We start from the raw sequence: 17,164 nt of genomic DNA on the forward strand, positions 1-17,164 counted from the left end.
CGTGAAATTTATTTATCAGTTATTAGATTTCTTTTATCATTAAATGCGTACGAATGAATGATTTTGGTAGCAGATGACGGAGCTTCATTCCCCAGTGAAGTCCGTAGAGCTTTCATGAGATGGTGGGTACTGAGTAGATAAAGTTTAGCGCACGGCTGTAGGATATGAAGATGAAAACTAATAACCACTCATCATTGATTTATTTGCGTTAAGAGAGTGTTTTTTTTTCGTTATTAATTTTTTTGTTGAACTTTACATTGAAAGTCGATCGTGTGAGTCTGGGATCGTAAACTGGTGAGTATTTGCTGCGATATTTATCAGTCAATGGATGGCAGTATTATGCATGAAAGAGACTTTAGATAACCTTTTCGTAAGCCTCTAAAGGAGTAATTGAACTATTAAAAGTTGTAAATTTTGTTTATGTGGTACTCTCGAGTGCAACTCGTCACGTGAATGTGCATCTTCTGTACTTAGAGAGAAATTGATCCGATCCGATTTGTATATTTATTTAACAGGTGCGTGTCATTTCTGTTTATGGTCGAATATAGGCTCTAATTGAACAGCCATGAATATTCCGGGCTCAACTGATATCATCATTTTAGCCGGAAATTCTCACCCGGATCTGGCTCAGAAAATCGCCAGGTATAAACATTCATTTCTTTCCTAGAAATCAATGAAATTTCAACGTGTACTTATATATAAATTCTTTGAGGTGGTATTTTATTGATCTTGCAACATTTGAATGTAAAATAAAGTGTCTGCACTGGCTGCTATTTGATACGGATTTGTTATTTGATACTTGCCTTTGTTTTACACATTCCTCAATAAGTTATAGAGAAAATTATTTTAACGCTGCGGATATGTACACAGAGTTGGACGTATGGCGGAACAGAAAGTGACGTTACTGCTCTGTCCATTCTGAAAGCACATATACAAGGCCACAACAGGCAAAATACCCAATGAGGTGGCTGAGAAAAAGATGCCCATAACAAATGTGGACAACAACACCCCAATTAAAATGCAATTATATACAGCCGATTCCTGTTATAACAAACTCCACTAGACTGGAGAAGTTATTTGTTATAAAGGAATTCCAGGTTTTTGCATTGTTCCTATGTGAACTTATCTTGGAAAGAAGGTTAGAAAAGTGTTCGTTAAAACAAGATTTTTTCGCTTTAACAGTATTCCACTGTATACATGATAAAATATTATACGATGCCCCCCAAAAAAAAAAAACTTGTGGTTGCCTTACATGCGCATGAGTGACAAGTGGATATCCAAGAATTGATTAATCAAGACTGACTAGCGTCTACTGTTAGCCCAGTTGGTACAGTATGAAACTGGGAGTAAGAAAGTTGATGGTTTGAATCCCGATTTTAACTAGTATTTTTCCCCTCTTTTACTTAAATCTTCAATTTATTAAATGATTAGGCCTACTGATTTTTCTTTGTTCTCCACTTGTATGAAAGCTGATATTAAGCATCCGGTCATCCCCAGTGGGTCGCTACGGCCAAGCCAGGGCGTATGCAGGATCGACCTTTAGAAGGGGCACAAAAATTTTCTTCCCGAGAAATTTTGAGTTACCACCCTTCAAAAGGCCTTTACATTAACAAAAATTGGTTAATTTTGCATGTTTAGGGTATTTTCTTTATGATATTTCAATTTTTCCATCGAAACATTACATTTTTTTCTAATTTTTGGTGGACTTGGGGGGGGGGACAAAGGCTCCTGAGCACCTTCCTGCGTACGTCTCTGTGATAATTGATTCACTTTTAATTACTTATATTCAGAGGTGAAGGGTCATGATGTGCTTACTGTGCGGGGTGGTGGATCAACGAGCTAAGCACCCCCACCAGCCCACAAGCCATCATAACAAAATATGTAAAAGTGTGATCGTATTGCGCTAATTATAATATAGGTGAGATAATTATTTATTTCTAAAAGATACAGCAAGCCAGTGATGTGTCAAACATCACAGTATATCTGTCATATACTGCATAAACGTTCGGCTCCGTATATGTATCCTCTGCTTTTTTTTAATGTAATGAAAGGTGGCCTCATTTGCTAAGTGTTATGAGTTTTTAGGTCGCTATAGCATCAAAAATGTACATTTATGGCAGTGTCGGTATAGAGTCTCTTTAGCATGAACTTCTTGGAAAAAAATCAGTAATTTGTCCAATGAAAAACGATGACTTTCATAGCAATCTAATCCCAGTGTGCACTTTTATGTATTGTACTTTCGTTACATTAAAATAATGGTAAGTAATTTGGAATGCCTGAATGTTACTATTCTTTTTCACGAGAAATTCGAAAAAAAATTCTTGCTAAACAATATAACATTGGACGATTGAAAACAACTATAGTGCAATCCCTAGTTGGCAAGTTTTGGCGACTGTTTCCTTTCTAGCCTCTTGACACTTTTCTTCTTGGTCTGTGGTTGTCAGTCATTTTCTTCTGTTGGTATTTTTCCCTTGCCAGCTATGATAATTTTTTTTTTTTTTTTTTTGTTATTTGTTGTCTGAAGGTGACTTTAGCTCTGGAAAGTAGCTGTAATTATAATAGGTTGCTGCATTTAAATTTAGTCCGTAAGTATCCAAATTCAAATGCAGTGGCCTATTGTGTGTGTGCATGCACACACTTTTTCGGAGCTCTTTTTTGTTCGTTATGTTGTATATCATACATACTGTTTACAGGATTATGTATGGATTCTCTCAGGTTGTGCATGTTTCATATTTGTGTTTTAATTAATTTGTTGCATACTGGCTGTTAGATTCCGCAATCATGTTTTTATTGCCCCCAGAGATTGTTTTTGACTAAACTCAAAGTGCTTTCCCCTCCCCGACCATTGTATTATTTAAAAGAATGAGTTTGTATAAAAATCATCCCATACATGGTCTAGGACAGTGTTTCTCAATTGGCTCGGTACTGTGCCCTGACATCATTCATACCAGGCTGCGAGTGATTAACCATTTCATTCTTCCTTATTCATTTTCTGTTGGCCGTGCATTATTGGCCTTCGACTCGCAAAAATGGAGGAAGTCGGGCCGCAGGATTGAAAAGGTTGAGAACCACTGGTCTGGGTTGTTTTATTTGTAATCTTGATCTTGTTTTATCTTCATTTATTCATTTTAACAGCCACAGTGTTATCTGTTTTTAGCGATGTGTTGCTGATTTTTTTTCTTTGGCAAGAAAGATGTGCAAGAGCATGATTTTGTTTCGCTCTTGGCGACTTCTCGTCATGCTTTCAAATGTTTTTCTTGCCAACACATCACTAACTAGGCTATATACTATAGCTGTTCTGGACAATCCTATTGTTTTAGCTGTCGTAAGAACCAATTTAGGGATTAGCTATAGAATAATCCTTTTTTTAGCTATGTGTTAGATATTTTTTTTTCCTAGACAAAAAAATAAATCTCCAATGTTTTTTTGACAAGAAAAACGTCTCAAAGTATGACTGGAAGGTGCCAAGAGTGAGACGCAGTCATACTTTCAGATGTCTTTCTTGCCAAAGAAAAAAATCAGCACGTGTATCGCTAAAAAAAGGATAAAGGTCATTCCCAAATTTGAATTTTCAAAATAAAACTGTTCTCAAATTATAGCCAATAACTTGAAGTTTAATATTTCATAAATATTTTTCACTTTTATTTTGTAATAATATTTTATTTTTTGGGTTTTATGACTGAAAAAAAAAGTCGTGGATTTTGTCTACTCTGTTACCGAAACAAATAGCATTCTAAAAAAATTATTTCTGCTATTTTTATCTCTTCAAATAATGAAATCAGCTTATTTCTTACACATATTCTAAAAAAAAAAAGCAGTTGAAAATTTTGACTCTTTTTTTTTTTTTTTTTTCTGTCATTTTGATGGTTTTTCATGATTTTTTTTTCCGAAATAGCACATAGAAAAGTTTAATTTTTACATATATTTAGGTACTTAAAATCAAAATTTTTTATTTCTGACAGACAATGGGTTTATAATTTAACATCTTAGTTTGAAGTTTTCTTAAATGTTTCTGCCTGTGAACTGCAAAAATGCTTCCCGTAACAGAGTGGACACCACTATAATAGAATGAACAGAAATATTTAACTGAGAGAAGGGTATGTCAAATATTCTAAATAGGCCGTGCAAATATACTTTTATTTTCCCAAAAATTATATAAAAAATGTGATAGGTGACCCAGAAACTCTTCTTATAACACATCTGGGGCGTGTTATACACCCCATGACCAAATTCTAAAAACACACACCTCATCTCTCATAGTTTCAATTTTGGTCTGGTAAAATTATTAAAATCTGGTCAAAGTGGACACTGGACTTGCTTAGCTGTATATTATACCACCAGAATGATTTTTCTTTTATTTAAAAGATTTTTGATGAAATTGAATAGTAATTCGATGTTGGTATAAATCTCACATTTATGTCTCTCACATTAGTGATCCAGAGTGGCCTGGGGGGGGGGGGAATTGAACTTGGAAACACAAATATAGGAAGATAATGGTTCTGTCTCATAAAATACAGAATGTATTGTCATATAATGACTTTCACTCATACTAGAATGCTCCTTATGACACATCTCCCTGGATCTGTGCCGAGCAGTGATTTTAACGATCTGTATTACTTTTTTTTTTCGTGTTCTGAATGTATAGAATGTGCTAAAGGGGTTAAATTTAATAGATAACTCTTATTAAATTCAATTTAAACCTTCAAAACCTTTTAACTAAGAAAAATTTACATTAAATAATAGTTTCTATTCTGTTGCATTGCTTGAGTTTTTGGAAGACGTAAATGATTTGACGTAATTGAGTTGTTGGAAAACGAGTGGACAAATTAGCCTAAATTTTTTTTCATTATTAATTTAAATGATTGATGTAAGCTTTTATTATATTTTGAAGCATATCTCCATATACTATCACTTGATGTTGATATAGATTAAAAAAAATTATTTATGATAATGACATAACAGAGTGGACATCTGACAGAGAAAAATCGGGTACTAAAGACATAACATGCATATTAATGTGTTTTGCAAAAGTCAAATCAAAGAAAGTTTATCGATCATTAAAAATGAACCTTTCAATGAGCTCAAAAGTGTTTACAGATGTAATCTGGTATAAAAATATATTTTCCAAATGACCGTAACAGAGTGGACATTTTAAAATGGGAAAAATTTTGGGACACCAACAAAAAAAGTTTGATAAGAATTTTTTTTTTTTTTCAAAATTTTACTGTCAGTTTTATTCACATTTATAAAATGTGATTCCAAGTTTTCTGGAAAAAAATTCCAGAGATTTGCACCTAGTCTCTTTGTTTAATACTTTTTGAAGCTGGGACAGCCAGATTTTGACATTTTTCTGCAAACAATGATTTAAAAAAAAGTTATATACTAACTGAAACAAATCAAGAAATTCCATATGACAGAGAATTAAATGAAGTATAAGAAAAAAATTAAAATTACTATCATAGTGCTCGGAAACGGTTTGTACACTTTTTTCAGGAATGACCCATAATGCTATGGCTGTTAAAATGAAAAAAATAAATGATAACAAACAGAACATAGACTTGATAAGTGACCAAAATTAAAAATATAACATCCTTTTCAATCCTAGATACAGGATTGAAAATATTAAAAACCAGGATTCTCTATCTTTTAAATAATATAATGGTCAGGGCTAAAAAAGCTCTCTGGGTTAAAACCGTGATTGCGGTATTAAAATTACAACCAACAACTAGAATGCAAAAAAAAAAAAAAAAAAAAATGGAAATATGATATATATGAGAGAATCCAAATGGAATCCCGAAAACAAATTTGAAATGAAATATTCCAACCATAAAAACTGAATGTAACCTGCAGGGGAAACAGTATGTGTATGACACACACACAACATTCATTGTATGATGAACGAGGGGGGAAAAACTCCAAATGTGTATGTGCTAACAGATTCAAATGCTGCTTTGTATACAAAAGCCTCCTATTACTAGCAACCTGTAGAAGATGATGTTGCCTTCAGACGATAACCAACAGTACATAAAAGGAATAGAAACCTAGAAGCAATAATTATTATTGTAGGCAAAAAAAATTCACATGGAAGAAAATGGTCGATCATCATTGACCTGGAGGGAAAGCAGCAACAGGCTAAAAGAAAATCGCCAAAAAAATGTTGCTTAAGAAAGAAAGGATTATATACTATAGCTGTTTCCAATTTAGTGACTGTGCATCAAATGTTTCTCTCCTTCACTATTATTTTGGCATTTTAAATCTTGAGGAATCTCATGCACCAGGTCACCATGGTGACTAAAAAATTAGTACTGATGCCTAAAATTTCCTATGCATGATTACTAGCTTAGGCAAAAGAAATAAGCTCGGCTTCTAAAACATTTGGTTGATACCTAGATTTTTTCTCGATTTGTCAGGCCCTGTCTTAAATATAATTGAGTTATAGTGCTAACACACTAAATGACATTGAATATAATATAATAACACTGTTAAAATAACTAAAGGCCTATTTACATTGGTTAAATAATTTTGTAGCTAACTAAATTCTAAGTCTGCGAGTACTTTAGAATGTATGCAGAAGTTAAAGGCCATTTACATAGATTTTATTGGCAAGTGATTTAGTGGTTAAGTAGCACAAAGAGAGGTATATTTTCTCTGTTGAGTAGGCGCTATGTGCAAGTGGGAATGGGCTCGTATTATCCCATGAGCATTCACTGCTTAATTACTTATGTTGGAACAGATTTTAGAGCACTCAACGACTTAAAATTTAGTTAATTACTCAATCACTTATGTTAACAGGCTTCCAGTGACATAGACTGGTTTGCACCGAAATTGCTGCTGGTAATCCTGGTTCTGGTCCGATTTGAATGGTGGAGTTTCCAAGCTAGAGGAAAAAAAACTTGTCATAAACAGAATCTAAAGTGGCAGAAAAAGTTTAGAAATGAGAGCATTTTTTTTTTCCTCTTAGAATTCATTGCAACAAATTATCTAAATGCAATGATAGGGAGACAAACTGAAACAATGTCAAATCCATATTCAAAGCTTAAGGTAGCTCCACAATACACATGCTCAACTCACCAAGTTCCTGCTCGTCAGAAAAAGGCTTTTGTTGTATATCAGCACATTGACCATTTGCACATATAGCATCACAACTTTGTGCCATACATAATTTGGAAGACATGGCAGGAGTCTCATGAATTAATAATAGACACATCTTGGTGAATCATAGGTGCAGGAACTTGGGGATTCCCCCTCCAATGAATATACAATGCAGCATACATACACACACACTATTCCGCCTCCTGCTTATAGGCTTGAGTCCCATATATACAAGATGAATGTCTACTTTCAGTCTCCTCCCCCCCAAAGTGTTCATATTGGCACTTCTGCCACAACTTGTCATCCCTGTCCACATGACACAAGCTCAGAAAATTCTAGTACAACTCAAGGCATGCATGATATTAACCTACTTTTTTATATAGGTCAATAAAAAAATAATAAAAAATGAGGGTGTTTGAAGCAAGTAATTTAAGTGTTGCACAAAGTTGAGTTTTTTTTTTGATTTGATAACATTATTATGCTTTATTTCAAAAATAATTGTTCCATCCAAAAAGATGTTTGTTGATTCAATACTCGTCCATTAATAACTGAATATTCTTTATTTAAAGGAACATCCGAGGAGAAGATCAAATGATGTATGAACTGGTTATTAGACTGCTTATGTTTTAACAAATGTAGCCTGTATGATGTAACATTTTTAGTTGTGCATGTGCGGAAAAAAATATGCTGAAGGTTTCTGTTTTGTGAAAGAAATATGATGTATGGCGGACATTGGTAATCTCAAGCGTGTGATGTGCCATGGTGTTCTAATACTACAGTGAATCCCATTTGAAAAATTCCCTTTCAAGATATTTTCCTGTTTAAATGTCTTATGACATTTTTCCTGTTAAAATGATTCTTGATTCCTTTTTTTATTGTTTCTAGACATTAATAATCTGTTTCCCTGCTTTTTACATTTGTATTGCATGGCCCTGGTGACAGTATATAAAGTGAGATGTACAACCTACGAGCTATCGTCCCCTTCTCATATACAACATCCTTTTCCCCTGAAGACATCAATTTAAATTGTGAACAATTTAGAGTTTTAAATTAACAGTTTCGTCATGTTAAATAGAAAACAAACTAAAGTTATTTGGGAATTCAGGCCTAGCAATGATTTTCATGTTTGCAGAGATGGAAGTGCTTCACTTTAGATGGAAATTCTTAAAATTTTACTTTTTTCTCCCCGAAATACTCCCTGGACAACTTTAGTTACTGTATATACTTGTGCATAAGCCAACCCCCCCCCCCTCACTTCAGGATTACCAAAACCGCAATAAATTGAAAACCTGTGTATTTAAGCAGACCCTGACAATCAGATCATTTTAAAGGGGGAAAAAATTCATATATTTTCATGCAACCAAAGTTATAATGGAAAAATGAGAGATTCAAATTTTCGAATCCGTTTCTTCTGATTCTGCAAGCTCTACATTGAAAGCCGTCATCATATGGTGTGGCATCTTTGTTTTCATTTTTGACTGTACTGTCATCACCGCCATCACTTTCAAAGTGGATGTTGTCTTAAAGTTCCATCCATCGCTTTACTGACGCAACAGTTTTGAAAAGATTTGATTATAGTTTTCGTAGAAACATAATTCCATACCTCATGAACCCACTGGCTCACCAGACCAATGTCTGTTTTCTTCAACCATTTTTGGTGCTATGTCAAGTCCACCTCGTAAGTCAAGGTGGGCTCGACATGGGACCTCTTCAGGAAACAACAGTAGTTTTTATTGTTACAACAGTTTACGATAATAGGAAGGCCTCTGTGAATTCAATTTCTCAGCAAAACTCACAAGCTATAAAAAAAACAGCCAAAAGACAAACATGTAGGGATCTTCGTTATTGCGGGGGAGTTGCTGTAAAGAACAAACTGTACCAAAGAAGTGCCGAAAAAATCCTGGACTGCAAAAAGTTAAGGCACTGCATTTTGCTCTTTCTTTATCTTCGGAACTCATCCATTTGGTTCATAAATTCCTTGAAAAATCTTTAAAAGGCTTGTTGATGCTCACATCTAATGTATCTAAAATCAATGTTAGTCCACCAGGTATCGATGCCAAAAACATTTTTGACTTTTTTTGCTTTGGCTTTAATATCATCGGTTCCATGAGGTCGAACATGGCTAAAAAATCACTCTATTATTGACATATCTATAGCTACAAATATTGCTCTACTACTCAATGACAGCATCTAAAGTAGTCCAATGACGTTGCAGATCTTCAAGCTAGAGATGCATAGGTCATGTAGCTATGATTTGGTTAATTGGGGTCAGTATTTTGTGGTGTGCTTCGCATGGGAAGCTGCAGGTCTAGATAGTTGTGCATCTGTTGCATTGTACAGTAGAGCCTTGATTGAGATTATGTGGCCAGATCAAGGTCATTTGGTTACAAACTTCATCTACTGTTGCAAAAGTAATGAGTTTCATTAACAAATATAGAATAGTTGTGGTATCAGTGGAAAAGTGACAGCAATTTAAAGACTAAAATTACAAATATATCAAGTGAGACTTGAACTGGGGGTGATGGTAGTTGCCCCATGGGCGGCAATTGTGATATGACAAATTTTAGAGAAAATTGTTTTCATTGTTGAAAATTGTGAACTAATTTACATGCTAGTTGTATTTATCAAACATTTTTTTTCCTGAAAAATTGTCTGAAATAACATTTTCGAGTTGGGCATAGAGACATAAAATTTTCAAAAAATATTTTTTGTCATCACGCTGAGGACCAGAACTGTGGGCTTCCCCACGAAAAAAAAAATTCTTGTCATGGCCCTTCTCACACTGAAAATTTAGTAATAATGTATTATAAAATTTTAGGCATCAGTATGAATTTTTTGTCTTAATGAGATTTGTCAAGACCTGATGCAAGTCATCATCAAATTAACCTATAATCAGCAGGCTGTTATTTTTTTGCATATCCGGGGATCATCTCTATTAACTAAATTTCTCAATATCTGAAATGATTTTGCATCCTGATTAACAAGGTCAAGTGAGTGTTTTTAGGACACTATTAGCAAGCTTGGTGAAACCGTTCAGAGGCTCATTTTGCCCACAGACAGCAGGTTTTGCAGCCCTACCATGTATGATTTAAGAAGACAAAATGATCAGTGCAGTTTTTTTTATATACTGTGAAATGATGTACATTGTATGTGTATAAAGATACTGTCTATTATGATATTTTCTTTGGTCCCAGCTGAATTCCTATTCAATAGGAAATAGCTAAATATGTTTATACCCGTAGCTTGTACTGCCCCCCTGGAACTTTCCATGCCCCCAATGGGGCACAAACGCCCACAATGGGAATCGCTGCTCTATAAAAAATATTTTTTTCTCAGGTTGCTACAGTATCATTATAGACAGACTTTACTGTATATATGAAAGAAATTTTTCACCACAGATTACATTTGCTGTGTTCTCTTGAGCTAAAATATCATTTTGATTGATTTTTAGTTGTTTCAAAAACATTTTAAATGTGATGCCAACATCGTTTTTCTTTCCAGTCGACTTGGAATCCGTGTTGGTAATTGTTCTGTGATTCACGCAGCCAATCGAGGTTGGTATATATTTTAGCTTAAATGTAGGGCATTTAATATTTTAAATCATCAATTAGAGTAGAAAAGCTTCTTAGAAGTTGTTTTTTGCTGTCAAAATTGTGCAAATAAGATTATCTCTTTGTAATGTATATTTTTTTTAAACTAGAAACTTTAGTGGATATTGGAGAATCAGTTCGTGGCCGTGATGTATACATATTGCAAACTGGAACAAAGTTAGCTACATTTATTTTTTATCTATTCAATATTATGATCTGTTTAATGTAACAATCTATCACACTTGAAAATGGGAGAAATAAATTTAATGATTTCCATTGATTGTGAACTTATATTTATTTTTTTAATGCATAAGTTGTGCTACTTTTATGCATTAGCATAATTAACATTTATACTGGGGTAAATTGGGCATTTTGCCTGTTGTGGAGTTGTATTTGTATTTATAAGACAACCATAAATACATTTTATGGGCATTGTATATTTCATCATGTATATATTTGGTTGGAATTGCATTTTTAATTGGGTTGCTGTATTTTCGAAATATGACATCCATATTTGTTATGGGAATCTTTTTCTCAGCCATCTCGTTAGGCATTTCGCCCATTGTGGCTTTGTATTTGCAAATTGTTCTTCATATTTAAATTACAAGGGTCATCCAGAAAGCAATGACTGATTAGCTGCAATATTTAAAAAAAATTATTTTTTTATCAATTAAACCTCACCTAAGTGATCTTTATTTTATTTCTCCCAATCATTTCTTTGATTTTAAGCATTTATCATATCTGTCTGTGAACATTTGAGTTCCATTGTTGTGCTCAGTCACCGCCAGCCTATTGATGAAATGTTTAGGAAAGCAATATGCAAATCATCAAGAGTTATGCACTTTTCTTCCAAAATTTTGTCACTGTCTTCATGCAACAAAGTATCTGTAACGAGTGATGTGAGCGTCCGATGCAACTATTGTCATGCACATTAGTTTGTCCTTCATTAAACATCACAACACTTTCTCACATTTCTTTCATTCATTATTGTATCACTATACTTTTCCTGTAATTAATGATGAATTCGTGCAGGATTCACTTTTTGATGGTCCAGGAATCATAACTCCCCGCACTTTACAGTCGGTGGGATTTTGAATCAAACAGTTCATTTTAAATTAGCACAAAATCTGCAAAAATAAACTTTTATGGCCAATACTTATAGAAAACTAAAGAGAATAGTTGGGGAAACTGGACAATCTCTTAAATGACGAAGATCGTGGGACATTCCCACATGCAGTGGGAATATGCAATCAGTCGTTACTTTTTGGATGACCTTACGTTTCACATGCAGTTAAACTCAATATATTGAGACATTCACAAATTGATAGATGATGTGTCTTCAGTTATGCAAGATGGTTGCATATCAATTTCTTGTGCTTGTGTTTTTGCAAAAATGCTATGAGTACAGCTTATACAAACAATTGTTTGACATTTTCCTATCAATGAAAAATGATAATGGGAACTTCAACTGTATATGAATTTTTTTCATGGGAGAATCATGAAACTTGGCATGTCATCATTACTTTTGTCATTCTTGCTGGAATTTACTTAACGGGAACAAATCTCTCTGTGTTCACTGTCGCCTACTATATTTTCTTATTGACTCCTCAATTATTTTTCTTTGCTAAAATTCAGAATTTGAACTGCAAGCATAAGGTATGGGACACTGCGGCAGCTTGTCATTTGATTTATCAATAAATATTACACAATCTTAGCGTGTGATGATATTAATAATGATTTTAAAGGTTATAGGTTCAACATTTTAATGTTTTTATTGTCATTAATAAAAGTTTTTCTTCCCCCACATTTTTTAGAGAAGTGAATAACAATGTGATGGAGTTCTTGATAATGGCCTACGCATGCAAAACCTCTTGTGCCCGTAAAATTGTGGGGGTTATTCCATATCTGCCATATAGCAAGCAGAGCAAAATGAGAAAAAGGGGTTGCATTGTGTCAAAGCTACTAGCGAAAATGATGTGCAATGCTGGTGAGGATATGTTTTTTAACCTTTTTGTTGGATTTTCATCTCTAAAACAGGGGTCATCTTCCTGTCATGTACCTTTATTTAGATGGATATGTATAGTGGAGCATCTAACTGACATTCCCCTTTAGCGGATAAAACTTTTGGTCCCATAGTGCCAGTTACCAGGAGGCTCCACTGTATCATTAGAAGTCTTTTAGTTGATATTAAACTGAATTTCATGGTACAGAGATATAACCTTCTCAGTCCTGGCATCGTTTGTAGGAGACACCAGACAACCACTTTTAAAAAATTCTACCTATCTAAATGAAATGATCACAGACCTCAAAATTATTTTTAGATCTTGTAACATGTAGTAGCAATTTATTCACAATCAGCTGTCAATGGAAAATAATTTTAAAGAGCTGAAAATAAATGTAGACTATAGTTTCCTTTAGGACTGAGGAGGAGAATCAATTACGAAGTTATAAATAAAATTTAATTGTGTAGTTTTCACCTTGGACAACTCTGCATTTCAGGTCTTTCCCACTTGATCACTATGGATTTGCATTCAAAAGAGGTCCAAGGTTTTTTTGACATTCCAGTTGACAATTTGAGAGCTTCTCCTTTTCTTTTGCAATATATACAGGAAAGTGTAAGTATGCTAATGATTTGGCCGAATCATTTGATACATACTCCATTGCTTAGTAAAGTTTTTTACAGAATGACATGTGTTTTATATTGATTTTTAATGTTTCTCTAGATACCTGATTACAGAAATGCTGTGATTGTGGCAAGAAATCCTGGTTCAGCTAAAAAGGCCACATCTTACGCTGAGCGATTACGTTTAGGTAACAAGCATGCACACCTATTACTTTGCTATAGATATAACAGAACCCTGTTGTATCTCGACTTAATACAGTGCGAGCACCATCATATCCTGTTGTTATAAAATTCACTTTTTGATTACTCTGTTAAAACATTGAGTATTAATGTTATCCCATGAAACTCTTGTCTAGCACGGTTAATTTTTATTCCCTTCAGACCCTCTTGGTGAAATATCTCGCATAATGTTGTATAAAAAAATTATAAATCTAAAATTTTAATGTAGTCTGTTTGAAAATTATATTGTTTAGCGTTATAAGTATATTGTACTTTAATTATATTTCTTAACAGGCATTGCAGTCATTCATGGTGAGCAAAAAGAAGCAGAATCTGACATGGTAGATGGCAGATACTCTCCCCCTCCTCCCGTGTCTGCATGCAGAACAATGGATGTTGGATTAGATATCATGCCTGGTAAAGGGGAAAAAGACTTGATGGATTTCAATGTTCAAATTTTTACTCCAATATAAATAAGTGGATACACCATGCAAAAAAAAGGATTTAATAATGAAAAGATGACAAAATTATAAATATGCAATTTCTTGTAATTTTCTCACTTATCATTAATTTTTTTCTATATTTTTGTGTTAAATTCTATGTTTCTATCAAAACATTTGCAACATTTTCTCGGCACAGGGTTGGCAGGTTTTTGACTCGTGGCAGTTTTTGACGGTTTAAACTGTCATGTCAAAAACCTTAGATATTGCTTTTGAATATGAAAATTGCATTGAATAAATAATTAGTAATTGTAAAATAATTTTCTGCTCTCCACGGAATTATTTTGGATAATATACAATTTGAATAGAGCATAACATAAAAGCTGAAGGAAAAACTATGGAACTATTTCATATTCTTCTATTTACGATGAGATTCTTGATCTTCAAAAATTTCTTTAAAACTGCTTATATATGTGTATTGTGATATAAATTATCTACTGTACTCTTTTCATAACACATAGGTGTTTAAAAAGTTCTCTTATGCCAAAAATATAATGTTGATTTCTATTATTATCTGAATTACTAACACTTAAAACGATACCCTTATTATGCATAACATTAGAATATAGCTAGCAATCAAAATACTAAATTGTAAGACTAAAGTGTCCTTTAATTTAGCAGTGCTGATGGCATATGTGATGCTTAAGAAAAGCTGTTATAAGTTATTCTAAGAAAAAAAGAGTAAGAATGACAAAAACATTGACAATAAGTTTTTGAGGTCAAAACTTAACCCTGTCATCTCCTATCACACATATTTTAAATAAACAGTTCTATTTCGCTTAGTAAATTGAACACAGGTAATCAGTAGTTTAGATAAGATATACCATAAAATTATACATTATCTGCTTCAGACTGTCGAAAAATTCAGAATTATAATTAAAACAAATTGGTATTTAAAAATAAAACACAATACACAGACAAAAAAGTTTTTTTTTTACTTATGTTATCAATCTGTTGTGCTCCAAAATATTGTCCAAAAGCATCTGTTTAGGTTTTTGACGCTTGTCATGTCAAAAACCCAACTTTCTGAGTTCAATAATTACTTGGTTTTCAATAGCTATTACCCAAACTGATAATAACTTGAATTAATTTTTTTCAAATTTTTTTTTTAGTGTTGGCTGCAAAAGAGAAGCCGCCTATAAATGTAGTAGGTGATGTTGGTGGTAGAATAGCTATCATGGTTGTGAGTATTGTATTCTTTCTCGCATACTTTTATCATTATTTCAAATATTTGTCATTGAGCCCTTTAACTTATGACAGTTGATTCTTTTCAAACATCTAACCATATTGGTGTAGCATAACTTAAAAGTTCCTTTGTGCCATTAAAAGACAAAAAAAATCCAACCATGGTGAAATACCCATTTTTATTGAGGTTGCCAAAACTTTAGTGACATAAAAATTCATGTGGAATGAAGTAGAAAACACGGTTTGTTGCTTTGCTATTTTTAATAATAAGGAGATGTGATGACCCAGTCACTAACCATCTACTTATCACATCGTGAAGGTAACTGATATGTAAGAAACAGTTTGCTAAATCTTGTAGAATAAATTTGTAAATTAACCTTTTCAATACTTCAAGCCTGTCATGAGACAAAGAAAAAGTACAGTCTAACCAATGACTTCATCTGCATTTTATTACTAATTAAATTTTTAATGATGGTTCTAATTAACCCTTAGGCTTCAGGAATAGTCTGAGAATAGCCGCTCTGAGTGGCTGAGTAATAAAAAAAATTGTTTTTCAGTTGTCTTGTCAAAGATAGATGGCAATTGAATATGATAAAAAAAAAGTACGATTCAAACAGAGAATCTGAATCTGGGGAGCCACAATCACCAATAAAATAGGGACACGGGTAGGCAAGTACTCAACAATGTACAGCCATCCAATATAGTACAAGCAAATCTTTCAGAAAATAAACTAAAATATATATATATATATGTGCCATTTATACGTCATTTAAAGAAAAAATTGTAATCTTCCCTGGATGATAGGAGTATACTGAGAGTTAAAGGCAGGAAATATATTCTGATGCATATTATAAAGAAGCATGGTGTAATGAGAAGCTATAGTATGTTAACCAGTTGCTTCCACTGCATTATGGCCCAATTCAAACTCTTGAAGCAAACATTTTAAATTTTTAAACAAAATCTTTGCACCTCTCCAAATTTAAATGGAACTAGGAAATGTATATTGAAGGACCTGACACACCCTACTTCACATCTCTGAGATATATCAAAGTATTAAGAAATGCACAATGAATCAACATGAAAACTATTTTTTGTTGATCGTATGGCATACATGCTTCAAACTATGTTCGTTAAATATTGGAAAAAGTTTCATGAGCCTCAATACTTGAATGTGTATAATAATCATTTATATGATAGTTGAGGCTCTTTTCATTACATTGACAGACTCATCTATTTTTTATAATAAAATCTGCATGTTTACATGTTCCCATATTTTCTTATTCTATTCCCTCTGTAGGATGATATGATAGATGATGTAGAATCGTTTGTTACTGCAGCTGAGGTCCTGAAGGAAAGGGGTGCATATAAAATCTATGTTCTTGCTACTCATGGTTTATTGTCTTCTGATGCCCCTCGCCTACTCGAAGATTCTCTTATAGACGAAGTATATTCATAAGTATTTTTCTTAGTTGGGAATACACATAGTGAATGTGTTGATCATATTATATCATTTTTAATTGTTTTTGTGCGGAATACTTTCAATACATGACCAATCTCACTTTTTAAGGGATATTTTTTCTTTTTAAAAGGTTGTAGTTACAAATACTGTTCCTCATGAAGTACAAAAGATGCAATGCCATAAAATCAAGACTGTGGATATCAGTGTCCTTCTTGCAGAAGCCATTCGTCGTATCCATAATAAGGAATCTATGTCTTACCTTTTCCGCAACGTGACCTTAGAGGATTAAGAGAGATTTTCAGCTGCATGAATTATGTAAAACACAGATTTGTAGAGTTTATATATACATATATATATGAATCAAACTTTTTTTTAAAGATTGAATAATAAAAAAAAATGATGCACTGAAAATTGTATAAACAAGATTGCAAATTAAAAAATGTTTTTTGAAAGTGCAGAAATTTGAGTTATTTTCAAAATTTCCTATATGAAAATC

The 17,164-nt window shown here is 33.2% G+C and overlaps 1 protein-coding gene across 4 annotated transcripts; it reads left to right on the top strand.

Moving 5' to 3' along the window:
- The first annotated feature begins 38 nt into the window (after nt 1-38).
- LOC149083366 (phosphoribosyl pyrophosphate synthase-associated protein 2) lies at nt 39-17,120 on the top strand. 4 transcript variants are annotated; one of them, XM_089236632.1, is made up of 12 exons: nt 171-294; nt 516-642; nt 7,662-7,688; nt 10,594-10,646; nt 10,793-10,859; nt 12,497-12,669; nt 13,182-13,297; nt 13,406-13,493; nt 13,819-13,941; nt 15,137-15,207; nt 16,507-16,653; nt 16,799-17,120. In XM_089236632.1, the coding sequence occupies exons 2-12, from the start codon at nt 566-568 to the stop codon at nt 16,955-16,957; spliced, it is 1,101 nt and encodes a 366-aa protein (XP_089092758.1). In that variant the 5' UTR covers nt 171-294; nt 516-565; the 3' UTR covers nt 16,958-17,120. The 4 variants fall into 4 exon arrangements, with proteins under 4 accessions (XP_089092760.1, XP_089092758.1, XP_089092761.1 ...); XM_089236633.1 differs by lacking the exon at nt 171-294 and adding an exon at nt 349-370; XM_089236634.1 differs by lacking the exon at nt 7,662-7,688 and having other exon boundaries at nt 39-294.
- The last annotated feature ends 44 nt before the right edge of the window (nt 17,121-17,164 follow it).

This window comes from Pholcus phalangioides, unplaced genomic scaffold (genome assembly GCF_987345545.1).
Source record: "Pholcus phalangioides strain wild (caught in Gottingen) unplaced genomic scaffold, Ppha-v1.0 ptg000009l_1, whole genome shotgun sequence".
Classification (NCBI taxonomy): Eukaryota; Metazoa; Arthropoda; class Arachnida; order Araneae; family Pholcidae; genus Pholcus; species Pholcus phalangioides.

Bases quoted from the DNA above. Each gene is read 5' to 3' on its own strand.
- LOC149083366 (XM_089236632.1), top strand. From the start codon at position 566: ATGAATATTCCGGGCTCAACTGATATCATCATTTTAGCCGGAAATTCT. The intron at 13,298-13,405 runs GTAAGTATGCTA...ATGTTTCTCTAG, and splicing joins TGCAATATATACAGGAAAGT to ATACCTGATTACAGAAATGC. The intron at 16,654-16,798 runs GTATATTCATAA...TCTTTTTAAAAG, and splicing joins AAGATTCTCTTATAGACGAA to GTTGTAGTTACAAATACTGT.